The sequence below is a fragment of the Peromyscus maniculatus genome, chromosome 7, assembly GCF_049852395.1.
Source record: "Peromyscus maniculatus bairdii isolate BWxNUB_F1_BW_parent chromosome 7, HU_Pman_BW_mat_3.1, whole genome shotgun sequence".
Classification (NCBI taxonomy): Eukaryota; Metazoa; Chordata; class Mammalia; order Rodentia; family Cricetidae; genus Peromyscus; species Peromyscus maniculatus.
The window spans coordinates 100,894,639-100,916,115 of record NC_134858.1 but is presented as its reverse complement, the minus strand read 5'-3'; the positions used below and the strand labels follow the sequence as shown (position 1 = coordinate 100,916,115).

The following is a 21,477-nucleotide window of genomic DNA, read 5'->3' as shown; positions in this document are numbered from 1 at the left end:
GCATCTTATGTATATACACTTATGATAATGTTTAATTTCTAATGTAGTATATGAGATTGATAATAATCACAACATAATATTACAAGTGCAACAATTCACTATTATAAAGTTACACAAATATCCCACCATCTGCACTCAAAGTACCCTACTGTACTGTGTTAACCCTACTTCTTCCAACTGGCCACAAGTAACGGAAGCAGAAGACATGAGACAGATAGAGGGTACCACTCTACTCATGTGAGAAAAACCAAGCCAGGTGTGATATTGAGATGGTTTTTATGAGCTGTGCTCCAGATAAATTTAGAAAAGGGTCTGGAGTGCAGAAATTATATAGCCATTCAAAGAGCCAACATATATGTACACTTATACAATTAACTGCATGCCATGACTACCGAAAAACCAAGGCTAATGACCAGACCAAGTCAGCCTTCAGAGTCATAGGTTCAGGTTAGTGTTCTGACAAACAATGAAGATATGAGAAACTCAAGATCCAGGGACTTCAGCTTCTAGTCAAGAGAGACCAGATAAGTCATCTCATCCAAATGACAGACAAATACAGAAAACAGCAATTTAACATAATGGCTTCTGGGAAATGGTGGTTCCAGAGAGACATGAAACAAATGTCATGTACCCCACAGACGATGTCTTGAGAGTCAGGGGAACTTGGTGCACCCCTAGGTGGAGGGGATGGAGCTGACAGCCTAGAGGAAGTTAAACCAGAGTCAACAAGACAGAGTTCTAGAGAGGAAGCTCAGAGAGAAAACTGTAGCATCTTTGAGGGTCTCTCATGTCTCAAGCTGAGTGCTGGCCAGTGTGTGGACAAACTAGTTGGGACAGAACTCCTTCCAGATCAGAGGAAGCCATGCCTGGTGCCTACACAGGGCTGGTGACAGCCCCTGTCCCCACCAGTCATTGTGGAACGCTTATCACTTGAAGGACCCTGGGGGAGACCTCAGAAGGGCTGTGCTCAAAGTGGGTTGCAATTCACTGAGTGTTGCTTAGGACCTAACTAATAAATCTTCAGAATATTTATAGGACTACAAAACTATGCAGTGCCCAATAACACCAAGTTCATGGTATCTGATACCCAATTAAAAAAAATCACCACGTGAGGCTGGAGAGATGGCTCAGAGGCTAAGAGCACTGGCTACTCTTCCAGGAGACCTGGGTTCAATTCCCAGCAACCACATAGTAGCTCACAACTATATATAACTCTAGATCTAGGGGATCCCATGCCATCTTCCAGCCTGTCTGGGCACTGGGCACACATGTGGTACACAGACATACATACAGGCAAAACACATAAGAAATAAAAGTCTTAAAAAAAATCACCAGGCCTGCAAAGAAGCCTGAAAACAGGAACATAAAAAGGAGAGGGGAAAAAATCGGTTGGAACCAAACCCAAACCAGCACACTAGAATTAGCAGATAGACACTATGAGATTGTTATAACTATATTCCGTATGTTCAAACGTTCAATAGAGACAAGGAATATGTTTGTAAAGACACAAATTAAACTTCCAGCAGTGAAAACTACAGTGTCAGAGATGATTACCCATCACAGAAGGAAATGGCAGTGAACCTGAGATCAGTGATGAACACTATCTAAGATGAGAGGGTGTGGGGGAGGAAGGGAGATCGAAATGGTGAGAAAACCAGTGAACTGTGGGCTAGTCAAGTGGTCTTCCATGTATGTGACTTGTGTTCTCCAAGGATGAAGGAGAGACAGAGGCAGGGGGAAAAAGAGAAAGAAAGAAGAAAAGAGTTCACTAAACGTCCACCGAGAAGCACCACTGCCAGGCGACATACAGGCAGGGGTGAGCAGAAAACTCTAAAAGTGCACATAGGGGCTGAGGGTGGGAGGTGGGGCCAGGGGTGGGGGATTCTCTATGTACCAAGAACCGGAAGATAAGGGGACAGCAGAGCTCTCCCCTAAAGTGATGCCAGCAAGAAGACAATGGAGGGCTTAGCGTGCCCTGGGCCCTGGTTCAATTCTCAGCCCTATGGTTAAAAGAGAGAGAGAGAGAGAGAGAGAGAGAGAGGAGTACATGTGTATAAAGTTCTGACAGGGAAAACTTACACTAGGTATTAACTTAGAATTCTATCCCCAGGGACAGCATCTTTCAAAGTAAAGGCAAGATAAAGAGGTTAATTTTATTCATTTATTTATTCATTCATTCATTAATTCATTCATTCGTTTGCTTGTTTATTTATTTATTTGCTTGTTTGTTTGTTTAGAAACATAGAAAAGCTAACAGGATTTGTCCCTAGCAGATCCTCATGACAAAAATTGTTAACGGAACTTCTTCAGGAATAAGGGGAATGATGCTGGGTGGAAATGTGGAGTGTCACTAGAGAATGGTGGCCATGGGCAAATACCAAGATTTTTGCCATTTAAATCCCTCTGAAGATAAGTGATGGTCTAAACAAAAATAACAATAAGTCTGAGAGGATTATGAGAAAAATCCGTGTTACTCTGAAATGATACAATAGGCGCTTGGAAACTGCTTTTACTGAAAGCATGGATCCTCCCTGGGCCCATGAGGGAATAAAAGCAGGAGAAAAGTCTCCATCCCATATCTTTCTCTTTGGTCCTAAATTTAGGGTCAAAGCTGGGTATCCCAGTGCCCCCCTTTAATCCCAGCACTCAGGAGGCAGAAGCAGGCCGGTTTCTGTTACATAGTGACAGGCCAGTTCCTATTACCTAGTGAGACCCTGTCTCAAACCAACAACTTAGGTCCAGGCTGCTACTTAGCTCTGCACACAGCATGTTAGTCATTCAAGGAAGGTCTGTGCAAAATCAGTGATACCTGATTCACCTCATTCCCCTTCGAGCGGGGAAGCATGCAGATAAAAGCTTCCTGTCAGACCTGACGACGTTCTGTTTGAGACACCTCCCCTCCCCTGACAAAATGAAACAGAGGGTACCAGAGAACAGCTGCTCAAAGAACACCCACCTGAGTGTCACCATATCCATCCCCACCCCACCCCACCTCCCCACCATCCCCCCACCCCCCCACCCCCCCACCCCTGGCACAGAAGTAGTTGTCTCATGGGAACTGGCTTGCCCCCTCAAGCAAGGACTTCAGCAGAACCGGAACTGACCAGTTTAACCAAGACTGCTTACTTAGGCATGCCTCTCACCCCAGTCATACTCATGCCTCTGTTTAACCTAAAGCCTGAGTCAGTTCCCAGAAGATGGACTGCAAACGCTTAGTGGTGTTTGCTTCCCAGCATAGCTGTGTTCATTAAAATCCTTCGCTGTCCTTTCGCCGTTATCCCCACCGGCTTCCTCTGGAGTAAGTGACGATGACGGGGACCTGGTATGTTGGAACCTCCAGAGCTGGACCTCTGGCTTAGGACTCCAGCTATGATCACATGCTGAGCAAGTGGCATCTCTGAAATATTATCAGACCCAGATTCTATTCCCAGAAAAAGATATTTCAAAGATGAAAGTGAAATACAGACAAATGCCAAGATAATTCACTGCTGGCAGATCTAGTGTACAAGCAAAGAAACGAGGGGCAGAAGGAGCGGCCTCCACCGATTCATGCAGCCCGGTCGTCAGCGTGGCTGCTTTAAGGACTGGCAGGCCTCTGGCTTGCTGTGTGACCTTACGTTAGTTACTACCCTCTCTGGGGTTCGTCTTCCTCACACATAACAATCTATCTCACAACAGTCTTAAGAATTCTAGGAGAGTAGTGAAAATTTAGAAATTGGGGTCCTGGGTAAAAGGCAAATGGGAAGTCTTTATATTAGTTTTGTAACTTTTTATAGGCCTAAAAAACAAAGGGGAAAGTATTATTTTAGTTATATGTGTATACATGTCTCTGAGATACCCAGCATATTCAGGAAATGGTGTATTCTGATTAAACAAATGTGCTGGTGAATACGAAAATTTTTTTTTTAAGATTTTAAATACATGTTCATGTGTGTGCGTGTGTGTGGGGATAATGTGCACATAATGAGAGCCAATGGCTGAGGAGGCCAGAGAAGGGTCTCAGAAGGCCTGGGGTTGGTGTTACAAGTGGTCATAAACCACCCAATGTGGGTGCTGGGAACCAAACTTGGGTCCTCTGAAAGAATCATCCACACTCTGAACCACTGAGCATCTTGAGAGCCAATGCTACATTTTAAGTTTTAATTACTATGCCTAAGAGATCCACAAAAACACCTCTGGTCTGCAAGTCCCTTGCCCAAGGACAGATACTTCCTGAAATGCTGGTGGCAACTGTTTATGGGAGATAACAAGCCTCATCATATTTTCACTCCCCTAAACAAGTTTGTTTGGCCCATCTACACCAGATGGATGTGCTCGATCACATGGGGGCGGGAGGTACGTAGGCAGGACATATGTCAGAATGTATACTTGCCCCTGATTGGACCTGATGGGAAATGCAATGAATTATGGGTTTTCCTTCTTAAGCCCTTGCCATACTTGATTCTGGGCCATTTCCCAGGAATCTGGGTATGGACCCGGCCAGAGCCCATCCACCTGGCCAGTATTTAATTAAAGCTTGCTTCAAATTTGACTTTAAATCGTGGTAGTGGTCTTCTTCTCGACTGGTGGGATTAACACAGCCCCTGGTGAGATTTCTCTAAGAAACTGGAATGGTACTGTACATCTATTCAAGCCTCCTGGAGGAACAGGATTGGGGTCAGAGGCTGCTGTGAGCTTTTCTTATTACAGGTTCCCACTGATGTGTACATACTTGAGATGCATGTTGGACATACATATACAGGTGTGTGTACATACATGGTAAATACAACAGGTCTGCGTGGAAATGCCTTGGTTTTCCTGGGCTTTTTGCTTTTAGGACTGATGGTCAAGAATACCACCTTTAGGGTTTCTAAGACCCTCTTGAGACCTTGGCACCCTACTGTAGATGGCAGAACTACTCCAACTCCAGCCAGCCTATCCAGGTCTGAGTCCTTTCTGCCTCTCAGAGTGGTATCAAACACAAGGAGCAACTTCAAAAAGGCATGGCGTCTCCCATGTAGGTCCAAGTAAAACTTCTGAATGCTGGACACATGGCATTGACAGGTTCCCATCCACAGCGCACACAGCAACCCTTCGCTTCTCAGGAAAGCCACTCTAGAGTAGGCAAATGTACTCCCACTCAATTGCTCTGAGACTCAGCCCAACCCCAGCCAGACACTACAGGCCAACCGTGTCCATGTATCTGAGTAGCTGCACAACTATTCCGCCATGAACATGCTGTAGAGAAGGGGGATATGCATGCTACATTCCCATTGCACCCCCTCCCCCCATCTCTTGAAAAGGTTCCTGTTAATGTAATCTGAGAGCTTACCTAACAGGATGTCTTGATTCAGCCAGCCATGAGTTTGGTAAACTAATGGACATGCTCATCCTTTTCTTCCCAAGGCTGGTGGTGTGGATGTTAAAAGCCTCAGTAATAGAAACAAAGGTCAGGTGACCAGATGGCGCACAGAGTGCTGAGAGGCAAAGCTGTGTCCCCTAGGTCATCAAAGAGACTTGTAATAACCTACAGGTCCCAACACTAGGGTCAAAGCTTTAAGCATGACAATGGAACCCAGCTCGCTCAGGAGTGTGGGAGAGGCCTGCAGGTGACTGATGCTGGCAGGCCTCTTCCCAGAAGTCCATCCCCTTCTCAGAGGAACTCTTGGGCTGGGTAGCCTGGTGCCAACTGGTACACCAGGATGCTCTGAGTCTCCATGAGAGCAGGGGGCTGCTTCCGGGGCAGCTTTTGTGGTCCCCGGCCTCTCTTCCTGTCCTCCGCAGCCTCTTACACAGCCTCTCACCTTACTCCTGGCTCAGGAGAAGACGGACAGAGGCCCAGCCCTGTTCCCCTCAAGCCGGCTGGAAAGAGGAACAAAAGAGTGAAACTTCTAGCCTCTCATTAACCCCAAACCAACCATCCTCCTGCTCCTTAGACATATGTAAACACACTTGCATAGGGGCAGGTCTTCTGCTGAAGTACCATGAAGACTGTTGTCTCGAAGAAGAAAACGCACTGTACACCTCAGGCCCCTGGGCCTGTGGGTGACCATGAGGAGGCATCAGGAATGCAGGCAGGACCACTGTGCCTGCCTCCAGCTTTTGTGGAGGCACAGACGGTTGCTGGCCAGGCATGAGACTGGACAAAGGAGCAGGGGAACCAGGGCAATGTTCAGATTCTCGCCCCCACACTGAAAGCTCTAGGCCTCTCAGGAGCCATTCTCAAAAGCAGCCCCCATGATGTTGGAAGCCACAGAAGACTCTGGAGCTGATGGTTCAGAACCAATGTTTCTCCTGGGCCAGCAGTAAGGTGAGAAGCTGTATGAGGATCTGCAGAGGACAGGAAGAGAAGCTGGGGCCCAGAGAGGCAGGTCACTGGTAGCAGCTTCCCTCCCCGTTCCCATGGAGACTGAGAGCATCCTGGTTTGCCCGCTGGCTCCATGCTACCCTTCACATATCGGAGAGATGTGAAGCCGGAGGAGAAGGGTCACCTGTGTAACCGACACAGCACCAGGGCCACAGCCAGGCACTGTTCTCTTCCAATGCACACCGAGAGCTTGCCCTCAGAAGCTGTTCTCTTTACTCTTGTTCTTGCCGCTGATGTGAACCCACAAGGTCACCAATGTGTCACCAGGCCAGGGAGACTCTACTGGCTAAGACCCCAGTGGAAACACGCAACAGGAAGTGTCAAGGGTCAGCAGAGAGCTTAGAGGACAACGAAGTGTGGCAGCCTGGCTTCCGGGAGGGCCGTCGATCAGAGTGGCCTCAGAACACAGGGCATGGCAGGAAGGGCCTACAGAATGTTCTAGCCCTGCATGTGGCAGAGGAAAACCCCAGGAGTCAAGGTTTGTCTGGGGTCACATGAAGAACATAAGCAGAGCATGCATCAGGGCTTCACAGGTTGGGCCTGGGCAGGTGCTTAACCCAGAGCAGATCCCTCCACGCCTCCTCTGATAAAGACACTCCCTGCCTGAAAAATCTCCCTCCTCCGTGTAGGCGATCTGTTGCTGTGTAACAATTACTAGCGCTCACAAGGTCACAAACAAGGTGTCTGCTAGGCTGCATTTCTTTTCTGAGGTTAGAATCCTCCTCCAAACCTATGAAGTTGAAGACAAGGGTTGGGGTCGTCACCGTTGTGGGACTGAAGTCTCAATCTCTTGCTGGCTGGTGGCTGCACTTTCCTCTTAGAGGCCAAGCCCCAGTCCCCGAGTCACTCTCTCCACACACGTGTTCACACTACACATGGCAGCTTATTTCTCTGAGGCACAGAGGAATGGTTTTCTAATAAAACAATCAAGAGGGGTTCAGGAGACGGCTCAGTGGCTCACGGGCTTGCCACACAGGCATGAGGAGCTGAGTTCAGATCCCCAGCACCCATGTGAAAAGCCACATGCTTTTTTTTTTTTAAGGCAGCACGTGCCTATAAATCTTAGTACGGGAGGTAGAGGCAGGAGAATTCCCAGTGCTCACGGAACAGTTAATGTAGCCAATCAGTGACTCCAAGGTCACTGAGAGACCCTGTCTCAAAATACATAGTGGAGTGAAGAGTGGGTAGGCCCGCTGGCGTGGTCCCCTGGGGGAAGTGGAGTGGGGGAAATAAGGGACGGATATGATCAAAACACACGGAATACATGTATGACATTTTCAAAGAATTCATTTTAATTAGTAAATAAAAAGAAATAGTCAAGGGACAAACTGTCCCGTTACCTTTCCCAATAACATGACTCAAGTCAAGGAGTGACCTCTTGTTACCTTCGCCATACTGTATGGGCTCGAAGCATGTCACAGAGTCCCATCTGCACTCAGGGGAAGGATATTTGAGAAGACCGGACTCACAGTGATGGGCTCACAAGAGGGACTGCCTTTCCCTCCCGCTCCCGCTGCTGTGAACTGGGCTGACCCCGGAAACAACACCTTGCAGGTCCCCTAGCCTTTGGACATCTCTCCTAGCCTGCTGCCATAAAGGCAGAATGGAGGGCTACTCAGCTGTGTCTACTGGTCCAGGCGCGGGTGCACACCTCTGTCCAGCTCCCCGACACCACATCTGGAACCCCCAGACAGCAGACCCCAGACAAGGCCAGCTCTGGCAGCCGTTCTGTTCCCAGAGCTGGAGAAGAACCGAGTTTTCCTGGCCCTACATGTGGGACTCTGCCATTTTCTGATGTGGGTAGGAAAGGACCAGGACCGGAGGCTGGCCAGGTGCCTCCCTGTCAGACCTCCTGCTCCCTGTCATCTGGGCAGTGGCCTGCAGTACTAAGGTGGGGTGTGTGGGGAAAGGGGAGGAAATTGGATGAATAGCATCAAGAACATACAGACCCCAGGGCTGCATGAAGGATGTGTTGAGAACTGAAAAATAATTTGGGAGTGGTCTGCCCTGAAATGAAGCCCTTCCTGGGGGTGCTCTCTACAGAAAGAGCAGAAGGCAGCAGAGAGCCCGGTCCCCAGGTGTGACTTTATTACCGGAAAAACAAGTGTTAACCTGCAGGGTCACAGAGACAGGGGTAAAAACCCCTGGGGGAGGAAGAGGTGGAGCTCAGTGCCCCTCCCTTCAGGTCCCCCACAGGAAGCCCTGGGACAGTGGGGCTGACGGAGGTGTCGTGTGTCGTGTGCCCCCCCCCCATGCCCCACTGGGCTACAGTCCCCTTCTTGTCCTTCACAGCCACAACGTCCTGTGCCCAAGAACCAGCGGCAGTTTGACAGAACCTCCAGCCTTTGACTGGACTTGGTCAGAACCCTGGGATGGACAGTACCATTATTATTATTATTATTATTATTATTATTATTATTATTATTATTTTGGTTTTTCGAGACAGGGTTTCTCTGTGTAGCTTTTTGTGCCTTTCCTGGATCTCGCTCTGTAGCCCAGGCTGGCCTCGAACTCACAGAGATCCGCCTGGCTCTGCCTCCTGAGTGCTGGGATTAAAGGCGTGCGACACCACCGCCCGGCGGACAGTACCATTATTAAGAGCTGCTAAGTATCCTGGTTCTGGAAGCCCCAGGGAGACCAGCAAGCACATCTCCCCTGACTCAGCACATCCTTGGTGTCCCTTTCCTCTGGCTACACCCGTGGCTCCCTCCTGGCCTGCTCACCACGCTCAACACTGGGGGAGGGGTGGGGGTGGGGGGAGAAATGCATTTTAAATGTCTCCAGTGCTCTGTCCTATGTCCTACTTCCTGCTCATCACAGGGTCAAGGTGCAACGTTTCCCTCCCTTTCTCAGAGTTAGCCAGAAGTTTATCTGCCCGTCCCTTGGGACTTGGCTCTGGTGCACAGGTCACAGTTCCAGCAATCTATTCCCGAACCAGGGACGGGTCTCTAGCTCTCAACCCCTGCCTGTCCCAGGAGTGGGTACAAAGAGGGACCCAGGAGAGGCTGGAACAAGTCAAAGTTGGGCCTTTTCCCTCTGCTGAAGGTGGCTGGTTCTGGGACATCTGGGGGCAGTGTGGAGAGAAGGCTGGGCGTCCTCCCCGGCTCCTTTCATTGTCCTGAGGCTCTTCTCTGCAGAACAAACTGAGAGAAAATACCCACCCAACTGAGCAGGCCAGAGCTAGGCAGAGGACTGAGCTTCCGCCTCCCAAAGCCCACTCGGAGCTCTACACATCCTCTGTCTGACCGAGTTTAGTCACTTGGACCTTCAAATGGGCCACATTCTGCCTTTTCTCATAATCCATGAGCATGGGCCTCCTCTGTCCAAAGCTCCATGGTCTGGCTCTGCCATCTTCTGTAGGCTCAATCCCTACACCGGCTACTCTCCCACACCGGCAGGCCACCAGGGTCCAGCAGCCCTGAACCAGACCCAGTTCTCCAGAAGCCTCAGGCCTTCTACTGCCTTGGCACAGTGGGGCCCTCTGTTCCCTGCATCTCCACGCCTGCAGGGGCTTTCCCACTCACTATAAAACCTCTGAGAGCCTTCCATGGCTCCCTCAGGCAGAGCATGGCCACAGCCTTGCTTCTGTATGTAATGCTTCCTGTTTATAATGACCGGCCTTCCTTTCCACTTACCTGAGGCCAAGCGCTGCTCTGAACAGTCCATATGCCTCCAGTCACACCACACATAGCTCCTGCCCCTGCAGTTCTTCGGGGAAGACAAAGTACTCTTCCCACGAGGGGCTTTGGTGGCCCTTGAGGGGGTAGGCTGGTGAGTCGGTGCCCCCTCCCGCCACTGAGGAGGGATGAGCAGGGGCAGACCCTAAGCCAGAGGCCCAGGTCCCTTTCTCGCTGAGTAGAGGCTGCCTTTGGGCTCTACTGGGAACACAGACGCCTCCTCCTCCTCCTCCTCCTCCTCCTCCTCCTCCTCCTCCTCCTCCTCCTCTCAAAGCCTCCCTTTCTTCAGCTGTCCAATGGGATGAGTGGCTGTGCCATCCCGAGGCTGTGGGCCGCAGCTTACCTGAAGAGAGGCTCCAGGCACCTATACTCCTTCCCTAACAGCTGCGAGGGGAGGAGGGTGGGGAAGCTGCTGTCAGGACTTTATTAACAAAGCCAGCTGGCACCTGAGCTTTAACCACGAGCTGTGCGCTCACACATTCGATCTTCGTGAAATTCCAGCAAGGTCATGAACTGAGTGAGCATGCATGGTCCTACTGCACCCCACACACCATCCAGACAGTGAGGCCGAGCTGGGCAGAAGCCCAAGACTCAGGAGGTCTGACATAGTGATGGTTGGAGCAGGAGCTGGGGCAGGGTCGCTAACACCCGCTTTGGTTCTGGCTCTTTCCTTATCTGAGCCCTGGTGCCTGAGGGCTGTGCCTTTCCCGCTGCCTTCCTCTTAGGCCATCCATTTGTGGAAGAGATGCCTTCTGGCGACAGGAAGCAGAGGATGGACCAAACACATCGGGAGAGAGGAGCTGGCTAACCCCTGATCCTAAGCAGAACTGCCACCCTCAGCCCCTCACGCCAGCAGCGTGCCCACCTCCAGGCTGAAGCCTTATTATATGCCTGGCAGCATGCTCGGTGCCAGCACAGAATTACAAAAAGGAGAGTCTGAACCCCACTGGCTCACTCAGAAGCCACCCCACCCAGGAGCCTTGGGAGCCACCGTGGAGAAGGGGCTCATTTAACACCACCAACTGGTGACAGATAACGTCTGTATCTCCAGGACATGGCAGACCCAGGCACGCAGTCCACAGCAGGTGGTTTAACAAGACACTTTGACTGGTTCGGCCCCTTACACCCTGGTCAGTGTCCCCCTGAGAAGTAGGTTGAAGGTTGATTCTCTACTGGCCCCTTCAAATCATCCCAAGTTAACTGTGTGGGGAAATGACCAAGTGAGGCCTGCTGTACAACGCCAGAGCCACCGGTATCTATCATGGAGACCGTGCCTACTCCTTAAAGGCCTGTCCTTCCTGTGCTGGGCCTCAACGCCTTTCATGGCCCGCTCCGTACAGGGATATGCTGGTTCATCTTCGGCATGTGCTTGGCACAGATGTTCTGAGTCATTTACGGCAGACCTCATGCTGCTAAGACCTCAATGTTCTTCTGTCCCTGCTCCTGGACCAAGGCCTGACTTTGACAACGACATGGTCTAAATGCTTGTGTGGTGTGTGTGTGTGTGTGTGTGTGTGTGTGTGTGTGTGAGAGAGAGAGAGAGAGAGAGAGAGAGAGAGAGGAGAGAGAGAGAGAGAGAGAGAGAGAGAGAGAGAGAGAGAGAGAGAGAGAGAGAGAAGGTTGGAGGACATCCTTAGGTGTCATTCCTCAGACATAAGCCCCACCCCTTTTGAGGCAGAGTCTCTCATTGGCCTGGGGCTCACCTAGTAGACTCCGTTGGCAAGCTACTGAGTCACAGGGATACACCTGCCTCTACCTCCCCAGTGCTGGGGTGACAAGCATCTGTCACCACATCCCACTTTTTTGTTGTTTGTGGTTTTTGTTTTGTTTTGTTTTGTTTTTTTGTGGCTGGAGAGACAGCCGTGGGTGCCGGGAACCAAACTCTTATATTTTTGGTTGTGAGCCTAGCCTTTAACGGCTGAGCCATCTCTCCAGCCCTGTTGTTTGTGTTTTATTTGTTGGTTAGTTGTTGTTGTTGTTGTTGTTTTTTCAAGACAGAGTTTCTCTATGCAACAGCCCTGGCTGTCCTGGAACTTGCTCTGTAGACCAGGCTGGCCTCTAATGCACAGAGATCCACCTGCCTTTGCCTCCTAAGTGCTGGAGTTAAAGGTGTGTGCCACCACTGCCCAGCCACACCCCACTTTTTAATGTGAGTTTTGGGGGAATCAAAAAAGTTCTTCATGCTTGCAAGGCAAGCACCCCCTTAGCTCAGTTATCCCTCCAGCCCCAGCTCCAAATTCTAATTTTGCTACACTAATAGAAGGCAGGAGCGGCTCTCTCCTGCTGCTGTCTCATGAACCGCAAAATGATTATCACTGCATGTCTGTCATGGGGTGACCAGGAAAGTACAGAGTGCTCCCGGAGAGCCTGGGGCGGACAGACCTGAGGTACCTGGAACCACCTGAGGTTAACAGGGGAGGGACACAGCCAGCCTTTCTATGTATTTCATAGAGACCACCTTAGTTTGGGTTGCGAACTAGCCTTTAATGGGTGAGCCATCTCTCCAGCCCTCTTGGAGATCACTTTAAAGAACTATATTCTGAGCTCAGGGATCCACTATCTGTATCCTTCAAGACCCAGGCCTATCCCTTGGGTAATGCCAACCCCTGGAGACAGTGCCAGGCCAAGGTACGTAGCCCCAGTTACCTGAGCTCCCGCTGGTCTTGTTACCGAGAGAACAGGATAAATATGTTTTTCTACTAAAAATAAACTACATTATTAAAGTGATAAGAAGTACTCATGGCAAAGAAAATTTTATTTTTTAAAATGATCCTTCTTGGTTTCAAACAAAGTTATAGAAATAAAGAAGAAAATTTGACTTTTGAAGCCCAGGCATATAATATAGTCCTCCTCAGGAGCCCTGAGAATTGAACTAGCATCCATCCTTTTCCTGGTTCTAGAAACAAAGACTGCCTGCCATTCCCAGTCCCCTTGGGACTTCAAGTCCCCAGGCCTTGCCTGGAGCCCCGTTTCCCAGCAGCCTGTATTTCTGGCTGGAACAAAAGAGCTGCCCATCTCAGGGCGTGTCTGGTACTTCTCCCTGGCAACCTCCACCAAGGTTTCCTCCATCTTCCCTTCTGCACAGTGAGACGCAATAAAGGATAACAGACAGACGGACAGGCAGACAGACAGACACACAGATACACACACACACACACACACACACACACACACACACACACACACACACACACACGCCCAGGACAGTAGTCCATCCCTACTTATGGCTTTTGCCGTTCTACCTAACTTTTCAGTTCCCTCCATGGTTTTGCCCAACAAGTTAATTCTTTATATTGAGACCAGGCAGCCCTGTATGTCTAGCAACAGTGAAAGCCACTGAGTGGGGAACTGGGTGGGGAGTGTGGGCTGGATGCAACAGACACCTCTCTTGGGCCTGCCAAGGATGGTCTGCAGCATCAGGGCAACATGGACTGATTTTAGGGAGGTAGTGTGGAAGACAGGAAGTTACTTCGTTGCATTTTTAAGTGATTTATAACTATTTGGGGATTGTAACTAATGACAGTCCTATCTTCCAAAAGCTGGCAATCACCACAGCGCACAGCCAGCACACTTCAGTTTCCTGTCTCTCTACTGGGAAATTCTCACTACTGATGCCGGTTTTTCTCTTGTGCTGTATACAGGTTAACCTTCAAGTCTCTGGTCTGGATGTGGTTTGGCCCTCATGTTGTAATGGGTCTGTTAAGAGGTGGGACCCAGGGATTTAGCTCAGATGACAGAGTGCTTAATCTAGCATGTGGGAGGCCCTGGATTCAATCCCTGGCACTCAGGAGGTGGAGGTGGGAGAGTTCAAGGTCATTCTCAGCTACACAGGGAGTTCAAGGCCAGTGAGGCCTATATAAGACCCTTGTCCACCATCCTATCCCCCCGCCCCCACTCAACCCTCCACACAGATAAATAAGACAGGAAACCTATGAAGAGGCTTTTGATCCACTGTAGCTTGGCTGGGAAAGGATTATGAAGCTCTATCTAACGTCCTGTGGTAATGTGACCTCATGCTCTCATAATCACTCCCACCACTGTGATGTCATCTGTTATGACAGCCTCACCAGCACTGAGCCACTTGCCAGCACCCTGTCCTTGACTCTTCAGACTGGGAGCTAACGAAACCTGTGTTCCTTACAAAGCTAGCCTGACTCGGGTGTTTCACTGCAGTAACAACGCACACTGATAGGCTCATCTTAGTGTCCACTCGATTCTCTCCTACACACTTCTTTAAACAAATAAAAATCAAGGGTTCTAGGTCTGTACCCAGCATCCAAGGTTCTCTCTGTTGTGCTAGCATTCAAGGGAGGGAGTAGGGAGAGAGAAAATTAAAAGGAGAGAAAAAGTAAGATGAGCAACTGAGGCACAGAACAGCTTAGTGATTTAGTCCAGGTCTCCAAGAGATCTGCTCTGGTCTGACATGTCCTTTCTTACCTCTGGTAGGATGGAGCTTCCCCATATTTCTTCAGAGATATAAAGAGAGTTATGAATTCTTGAGACTCAGGTGATTGGGCATGACCATAGCACAATGATTCAGTTCTCAAAAAAAAAAAAAAAAAAAAAAAAAAAAAAAAAAAAAAAAAAAAACAACTGTCAAGTGTCCCTGGTAAGAAGCTCTGGCAAGAAAGCAGCAGGTGCTAGGATGAAGGGAAGCCACACCAAGCTGCCTTGACTCCTTCACTGCTAATCTGCTGACAGGCCATCAGCAAATCTCACACATCAAGGATGTCATCATCTTCAAATCAAGATATTCGGTGAGCACACCCAGCCCACAGAGGGGGTGGGGAGCAGGAGATGACTAAGACACAGTCCTTCAGAAGTGCTCTGGTCACCCGCTTCAGTTGGAATTTGGGCACCCCAGAAGGTTACCATCTTAAGATCCTTAGCTACCTGAGACAACAGAAGAGGGGTCATGGGACAGCGCATGACCAATTATTTTCTTAAATGCTCATTTAAAACAAAAAAATCCAAGCTGTGCCCATTTGTGGCAAGACAGGCCTGGGAGCTGAAAGGTTCTAGAAGGGCAGCAGGTACATCACCAAGCTAGTGAAGGGCAGCTGTGTGCTGTGTGCCGGTCGGGGGGCGGGGGGTGGCTGCAGGGAACAGCCTGTGGACAGCTGTTCCCTAACCCTTAACTAGAGAGGAATGGGAGGAAGTGAGGGTCAGTCTCTATGGGTGCCAGCGACCCAGAGCCACTCTTGACATCCTGTGCCTCCATCTATTCGTTCTGCAGAGCGGGTTAAGGAAAGGGAGGTTTCTCTGAAATCTTCTCCTAATCTTGCACTCAGGCCTGCAGAGGCCCAGGCTGCCCTACTGGCCTCAGCCTGCGAAAGCAGACAGCTTCCCATCCCGCCTCCCCCCTCTCCTCACCACACGCGCCAAGATGCACCCGGTGAGGGGGCTAGATGCCCTTGAAGACTCTGCTAACTTGGGAGAAGCTAGGGACCCTGTAGGTCCACTTCCCCTCAGACGCCTGCTCCTCTCTGTCTTTTCTGGATGCTATCAAGTGTCCCAGACCAGTCTGGTGTGTGTCAGCTTCTTCTGTTCCCCACCATCACCATCCACGTTAGGATTAGTCAGGAAGATCCAGACAGCTGCCCGAGCACCAGTAGGACGTTATGGCCTCTCTGATGCAAGGAAATACCCCCTCCTAGGTCCACAGCACCTGCCCAGGATCCCACCCCATGCGGCCAGCCAGACTACAGTCCATAGGCCATGTGACACCACTCACTGCTGTCACGCTCTCTTCCAGGCTGGAGGTGTGTTCCGGAAGGAGGGCACTCAAAGGCTTCCCACTTGAACTAGTTCCTTGGTACCATTGAGGGACTCATGCCTACCTGTGATTATCTGCCCCAGGGTATCTTCTTCCTCACCCTGCTCCAACCCTGACACTCCTCTTTGGAGTCCAGCTTAGAGGGATACCACCACAATGCCAGGAACAGAGGTCAGGAGACGTCTGTGTCCTCTCTCCCATCACCAGCAGACTCAGCTCAGATAGGCAAGCTTATGCTTCAGAGTTCAAGTGCCCTGGTATGGAAGGCAAGGGGCCTCCAAGATCACATAAGAAGGGAGCGCTAGGGTAGGGTTTGGATCAGACCTCAGGAGGCTCCCTCCACAGCACAGGCTGCAGAGAATGCTAACATAGAAAACTGTGCATAGGCCAGGGCTACATCAGGAGCAATCTCATCCCACCGGGCTTGGGGATACACATAACCTCTGCATCTCAGACACCGAACGCTCTGTAAACCTGAGGTAAACAGCTCACTAATGACACATCTAAGTGGAAGGAGCTATTCAGGGGCTTTGGGCTGTCTGCCAGAAGGGACCAAGGTGGCCAGCAGTCAATCTCACTAATGGACCATGTTCCAAAGGCCCATGAACCCTACCCCCAACCAACTAGTGCAGCATTCCCACCGGGTCACCCACATCAACTACCCCCGAGCCTGTATTTCCTCTCAAAGAGGTTCCGGACATGGCTTCCCCCACTGAAGGTCATTTCATTTCCCAGTGGCATGCTAGTAAAAAAAATGGTAGACTGGAAAACGGAAGTGTGGATTCCTGTTCCTAAAGTGTTCACCACTCACAGGGGGTCTCCAGGCAAGTCCTCCCCATTCCCTGGAGCTCCCTTTCCGCACAGCATGGAGGTAAAGGTAGACTCTCATTTTGTGACTTCAGACATGTAGGGGTTGGCAGAACTCATCAGCACTGTTTCTAAGAGACCCCAGAGTTTTCATCCAGACTCACCACATAAGACTATGGAACTGTGTTCGAACTCGGAATAAACAAATAGTCTCTGAGCCTACAGCATAGTCCAGGCACCGGGGAGAACATGAGGCACAAGGTCTCTTGCAAGCCACCCATTTTTCAGAGACAGAAATGAGTGTTCCAGAGGCCTCCAATTAGGCAAAAGACAACACAGATGAGACTTCCACCTCAAGGCTGCTTGTACCCCTGCAGGTTCCCTTCTAGGGCTGAGGTGCACCCAAATCCTTTCCACACAGCAGGGGACAGAGGTGTCCACTGTGACACTCGGATCTACAAAGGACTGGAAATCAGATCCAGCTGACTACCTCGCTGGGCTAGTCCCGACCTGAAATGTCCCAAACCCAGCTCTCCAGGACAGGCAACCGCTTCCACTCGGATCCCAAGCCTCCTTCTCAGGTACTGAGCATCAGCAGACAGAAGGTGACCATGTGACCCCACAGAGCCCACGCACACACGTCATAGCTGCACTGTGCCTGAGCCCACCAGGTCCTCCCACAGCCTTCCTGCTCTGGGCCTCTAAACCAGCTAACAGGACTGGTTTACAGAGCTAGAGCTGGAAATCCCGCCCCCTGGGGATCCCCTTCTCCTCCAGCAGAAATGCTCAGAACCCAGCTTGTCTCTGTAAGCCCCTGGTTATGAGGCTCCTGGACTGAGGTTTCTCGCGGAGCCACACCTTCCTACAGGTTATCAGAGGGGTCGCTGCTCTTCAGTCTGGGCTTCCCACCTTGGACCAACCTGGGTTTCAGATACTCGGGGTGGGGAAACTCCTGGGCAGCAAAGAAACCCTCAGTCTCCCCCTCCTTCGGCTCTGGCTGGCTGTCACGGTGACCTCCCCTCCCCCAAGAAGGGCGGTGAGCTGGGAGATGGGGGTGGGAGAATCCACCGGCTCCACTGATGCTCTCTGGAGGGGGCAGGGAAGCAGGCAGGGCGTGTCGCTTAGGCCTTTCTCTGCCCAGTGCCAAGATCCTTGATATGAGATGCCTCTGTACCATCCCCCAAGTCACCTGCTAAGGAGAGAATTTTCACTCTCATGATCCACACCCCTGAGCCCCAAAGAGGCTAATTCATTAGCGAAGGGCCGTGGGTCTAGAACCTTCTGCCCAGTCAGATGTAAGCCGGGGGGGGGGGCTAAATGCTCTGTTCCCCTACCACCTGCACCCACTCTTTTCGAAAAGGGACAGGTGTCGTGTCCCCCATTCTCCAGCGGCCATCTGCTCCAGGGCTGAACGTGTCCTTTCCCCTGGTTCCGGGCAGGGTCCACAGGGAACCCCTCGGGCGCAATCTTATGGGGTGGGGGCAATCAGCCCCCAGCCCCACCTCGTTCTCCCAATAGAGGCTCCTGTCCCCTCGCCCACAACCTCGCCGGCACCCAGACACCTGCACCGTGCTCCGCAGCCGGTGCCGCAGTGCGAGCTAGTCAGCGAGCCCGCGAACCCGGCGCCTACAGCCACCGAGCTAGCCACCGCCTTCGGTCTTGCCAGACGCACCTGCCCGGGGTACCCCTATCCAGATCCCACCCTCACTCTCATCCCCTGACCCCGAAGCCACCTCCATCCTTTACCCCAGGTCCTCCCAGCCCGGCCCCACCCGAGCCGGCCCCATTTCCCCATCTGCATCCCTTTCCTCCTCCGCCCGGGCGTGGAAGGGCCTTGGCGAGCCGGGGCTGGGAGGGTCCCCAGTGGGGTAACTGAATGGGCGGCGTGGGGAAAAGACTCGGCTCCGAGCCGAGAGAAGAAGCCGAGTACTCACCGCTCTGCTCCCCCAGGAACACCAACTTGAATTTTCGCAGCGGGTTCCCAAAATCTCCCCCTGCGGACATGATGCTGGCAGCTGGGGCCCCGAGAGGAGGAGGAGGAGGAAGCGGCGAAGGAGCAGGGAGGGGAGAGTAGGAGGGCGAGGGGAGGCGGCGGGCGGTGCGGGAGCCGGAGGGGGAAGGGTTGGCTGCGCGCGCCCCTGACTCCCCAGCTGCGGCCCGGCCCCGGCCTGCGGCTGCGTGTCCGACGGCGGCGACGGCGGAAAGGGAGGAGGCAGGGTGCGCGGCGCAGCCGAGGGCGGCGCTGGCTGCACGGGCGACAGTCGCGCTGTGGACGCCCGAGGCTCGGCGCGGGCAGCCAGGCACGGGTGGAGCGGGGCGCAGGGACCGAGCTGGGCGGAGGAGCGCTCTCCCGAGCAGCGCCACGCGCCCCCTCCCGCCCGCCTGCTCCGCCCGCGCCTGCGCTCTGCGCGCTCCCCTGCCTCTGATGTCATGCGGGGCCCGTGGGCTTGCGGGGTTTGGGGGGCGTGCGCCAGCCCCCGCCCCCCGCGCGCAGCCCGCCCGGGGAGAGTCACCTCGCCTTGTGCCTACGAGAGGTGCCCCTCCTCGGAGCGGCTCGCACGGCCCGGCTACTTCTGTTTCCCCCTCCACCCACCTAGAAAAAGAAAGACACGACGTGGTCGGGGGACATTTGCTTCTGGTCTTTGACACCTGGATGCGGGGAGGGGGGGTCCCTTCTTTCGTCTCAGACACAGATGAGCAGAGCAGTGGTCGGACAGGGCGGCACGGTAGGAAAGGGCCAGTGCATGGTGTAGTGACAAGTAGGAAAATATGAGGATACCTGGCAAAGACGGGGTGGGGCTCCTCTGTCGCCCCTGGTGGCCTCTAGCTCACCCTCCCATCTGGGCCCAGACTCTTTCATGGGGAGGGGTCTGTGGCTTGGCTGTCCCCAGCAGATCTGGCCAGTGGGAGGAAAGACGCCCTTATAGCATGTGCCTACGGTTAACCCACTGGTTTGAGTCCTAGTCTGCTCCGTGGGAGAGAAGGCCTGGTGGAAGCCAGCTCCACTAACTCCAGGACAGTGCCCAGCCTTTTTTGACCCTGAGACCACCAGTCCCAACTACACTCTTCCGCCCTGCTATTTAGGTTTATTTGTATAATGAGCCCCAAGAGGACATGAGGGCGTCCTCCTCCTATTCACCTCTGCTTACTGGCCACACATAACAGGGTGAGAGCAAAGAGCAGAGCGCAGAGGAGGACTAGATGCATTTCCAGGACAGCCCAGTCAAAAACATCTGGTTAACAGAGTTCTTAAGAAGCCCCTTCTTTCTCTCTTGCTGCCCGCTGGTCTTGACCTCTTACCTTGCAGGGAATGCTTATGTGGGAACGTTTGGAATGTGTGGTGTGTGTTACGCAAAGAGAGCCAGGAGTGAAATGCACCCCACGCCTACTAAGATAACTCCCAGCTTGGTAGAGCAAGTTCCAGGACAGCCAAGGCTACACAGAGAAATCCTGTCTCAAAAACAAAAACAAACAAAGGAAAAAAGATATTGAAACTTTAGTCAGGTGGTGGTGGTGGTGGTGGTGGTGGTGGTGGTGGTGGTGGTGGTGTACATCTTTAATCCCAGCACTCACAGAGGCAGACAGATCTCTGAGTTCAAGGCCAGCCCGGTCTACAGAGTGAATTCCAGGACAGCCAGGGCTACACAGAGAAACTCCATCTCAGGAGCAATTTACCCAGAGTGTACCACTATAGTCTCTCACGGCTCTTTAAACCCTTACAGTAAACTCCATGGAAGCAGCAGCTGAGGCTCCATCTGGAATCTCAAGGACCTCAGAGTTTAGGTATAATCACCAAAAGCTCGAATTCATGTCTAGGACTCAAATCATTGTAACCTTTCTGTTCTCATGGTCTTCTTTGGTTTGGAGTCCCTGAGGTTGGAGATCATCCCCCTGGGATACAAGCCTGGGATACAGGCTCACTCTCTCAGGTTCCACCCACCTTCTGCCCTGAGATTGCTGCAGTCTCAGGATCACCAAGCAAGGGCTGAAGAAAGGTCTGGCAGGTATGTCCAGCCCACTGTCCACAGGCCACATGCTGTGCAGAATAACTATGAATGCTACCCAACACAATATTGTCATCATAAGTAAAATGTTATGAGATATCGAGGTGGGTATTTTTACTTTTTATTTTTTGCAATTTGTTGCTTTTGATTTCATTTCCTGGTTCTCCAGTGTGAAGTCTGTCAATGTCCTGTCTCAATATCAAGAGGTTGGACATCCCTGCAAATACTTCTAAGCCACAGTCCCCTCTGCCTGTGAGTAAAAGGCCAGTGGAGGTCAAGGCATCCAAGGAGGTCACCTCCTCCACGCCATACCTCCACACTGTTACTGTGTCCCCACACCATCTCATGCTGGCTTGAGGACAACATTGAGGCAAGAGAAAGTGTGGTCTTCTGGGCAAGGCTAACTCAGCCCTGACCACCCTTCCCTGACCATTTGACTCTATACCTTCTCTCTGAATGGCTGATCGTTTACCTACAGGTAGGGTGGGCATTTGGGAAGGAGGAATAGGGTCGAGGACGTCTGAGCCTCTGAGTCAGCTCATGGGGCTTGGCACCAAGTCCAACTGAGGTAGCCATGGACCAGAATACATTGCAGGATTCTTCAAATGATGATTCAGATGGCAAACGCTGGGTTGGCTCCTGTAGTCTGGGCAGGACTCGGTTCACACAGTGTGGTCTTCATGCTGTGGGAATCTTAGCCTCAGGCACTAAGAGTCTGCTCTATTCCAAGTCTCTTTCCTACATTTTCATTCCTTTGTCTCTTAGGGGTATTCTGTCCTGGGACACCAGACATTTCTCAAGTGATTCCTATCATAGGCTCTATAAGGCTTGACCTGGCAACCCCACTAGGAAGTTTCTTCTGCATAG

At 51.7% G+C, this 21,477-nt stretch overlaps 1 protein-coding gene across 2 annotated transcripts in view; it reads right to left on the bottom strand.

The window, feature by feature from the left end:
* The window catches only part of Rab6b (RAB6B, member RAS oncogene family), a 62,872-nt gene extending 43,865 nt beyond the window's left edge, over positions 1-19,007 (bottom strand). The window contains exon 1 of one of the 2 annotated variants that reach the window (XM_006978665.4): positions 18,541-19,007. In XM_006978665.4, coding sequence (XP_006978727.1) covers positions 18,541-18,610 — 70 coding nt within the window. In that variant the 5' untranslated portion in view covers positions 18,611-19,007. Of the gene's footprint in view, positions 1-9,981; positions 10,095-18,540 lie in introns of those variants that run through there. The other variant, XM_076576931.1, reaches the window with a different exon arrangement.
* Positions 19,008-21,477: the final 2,470 nt, after the last annotated feature.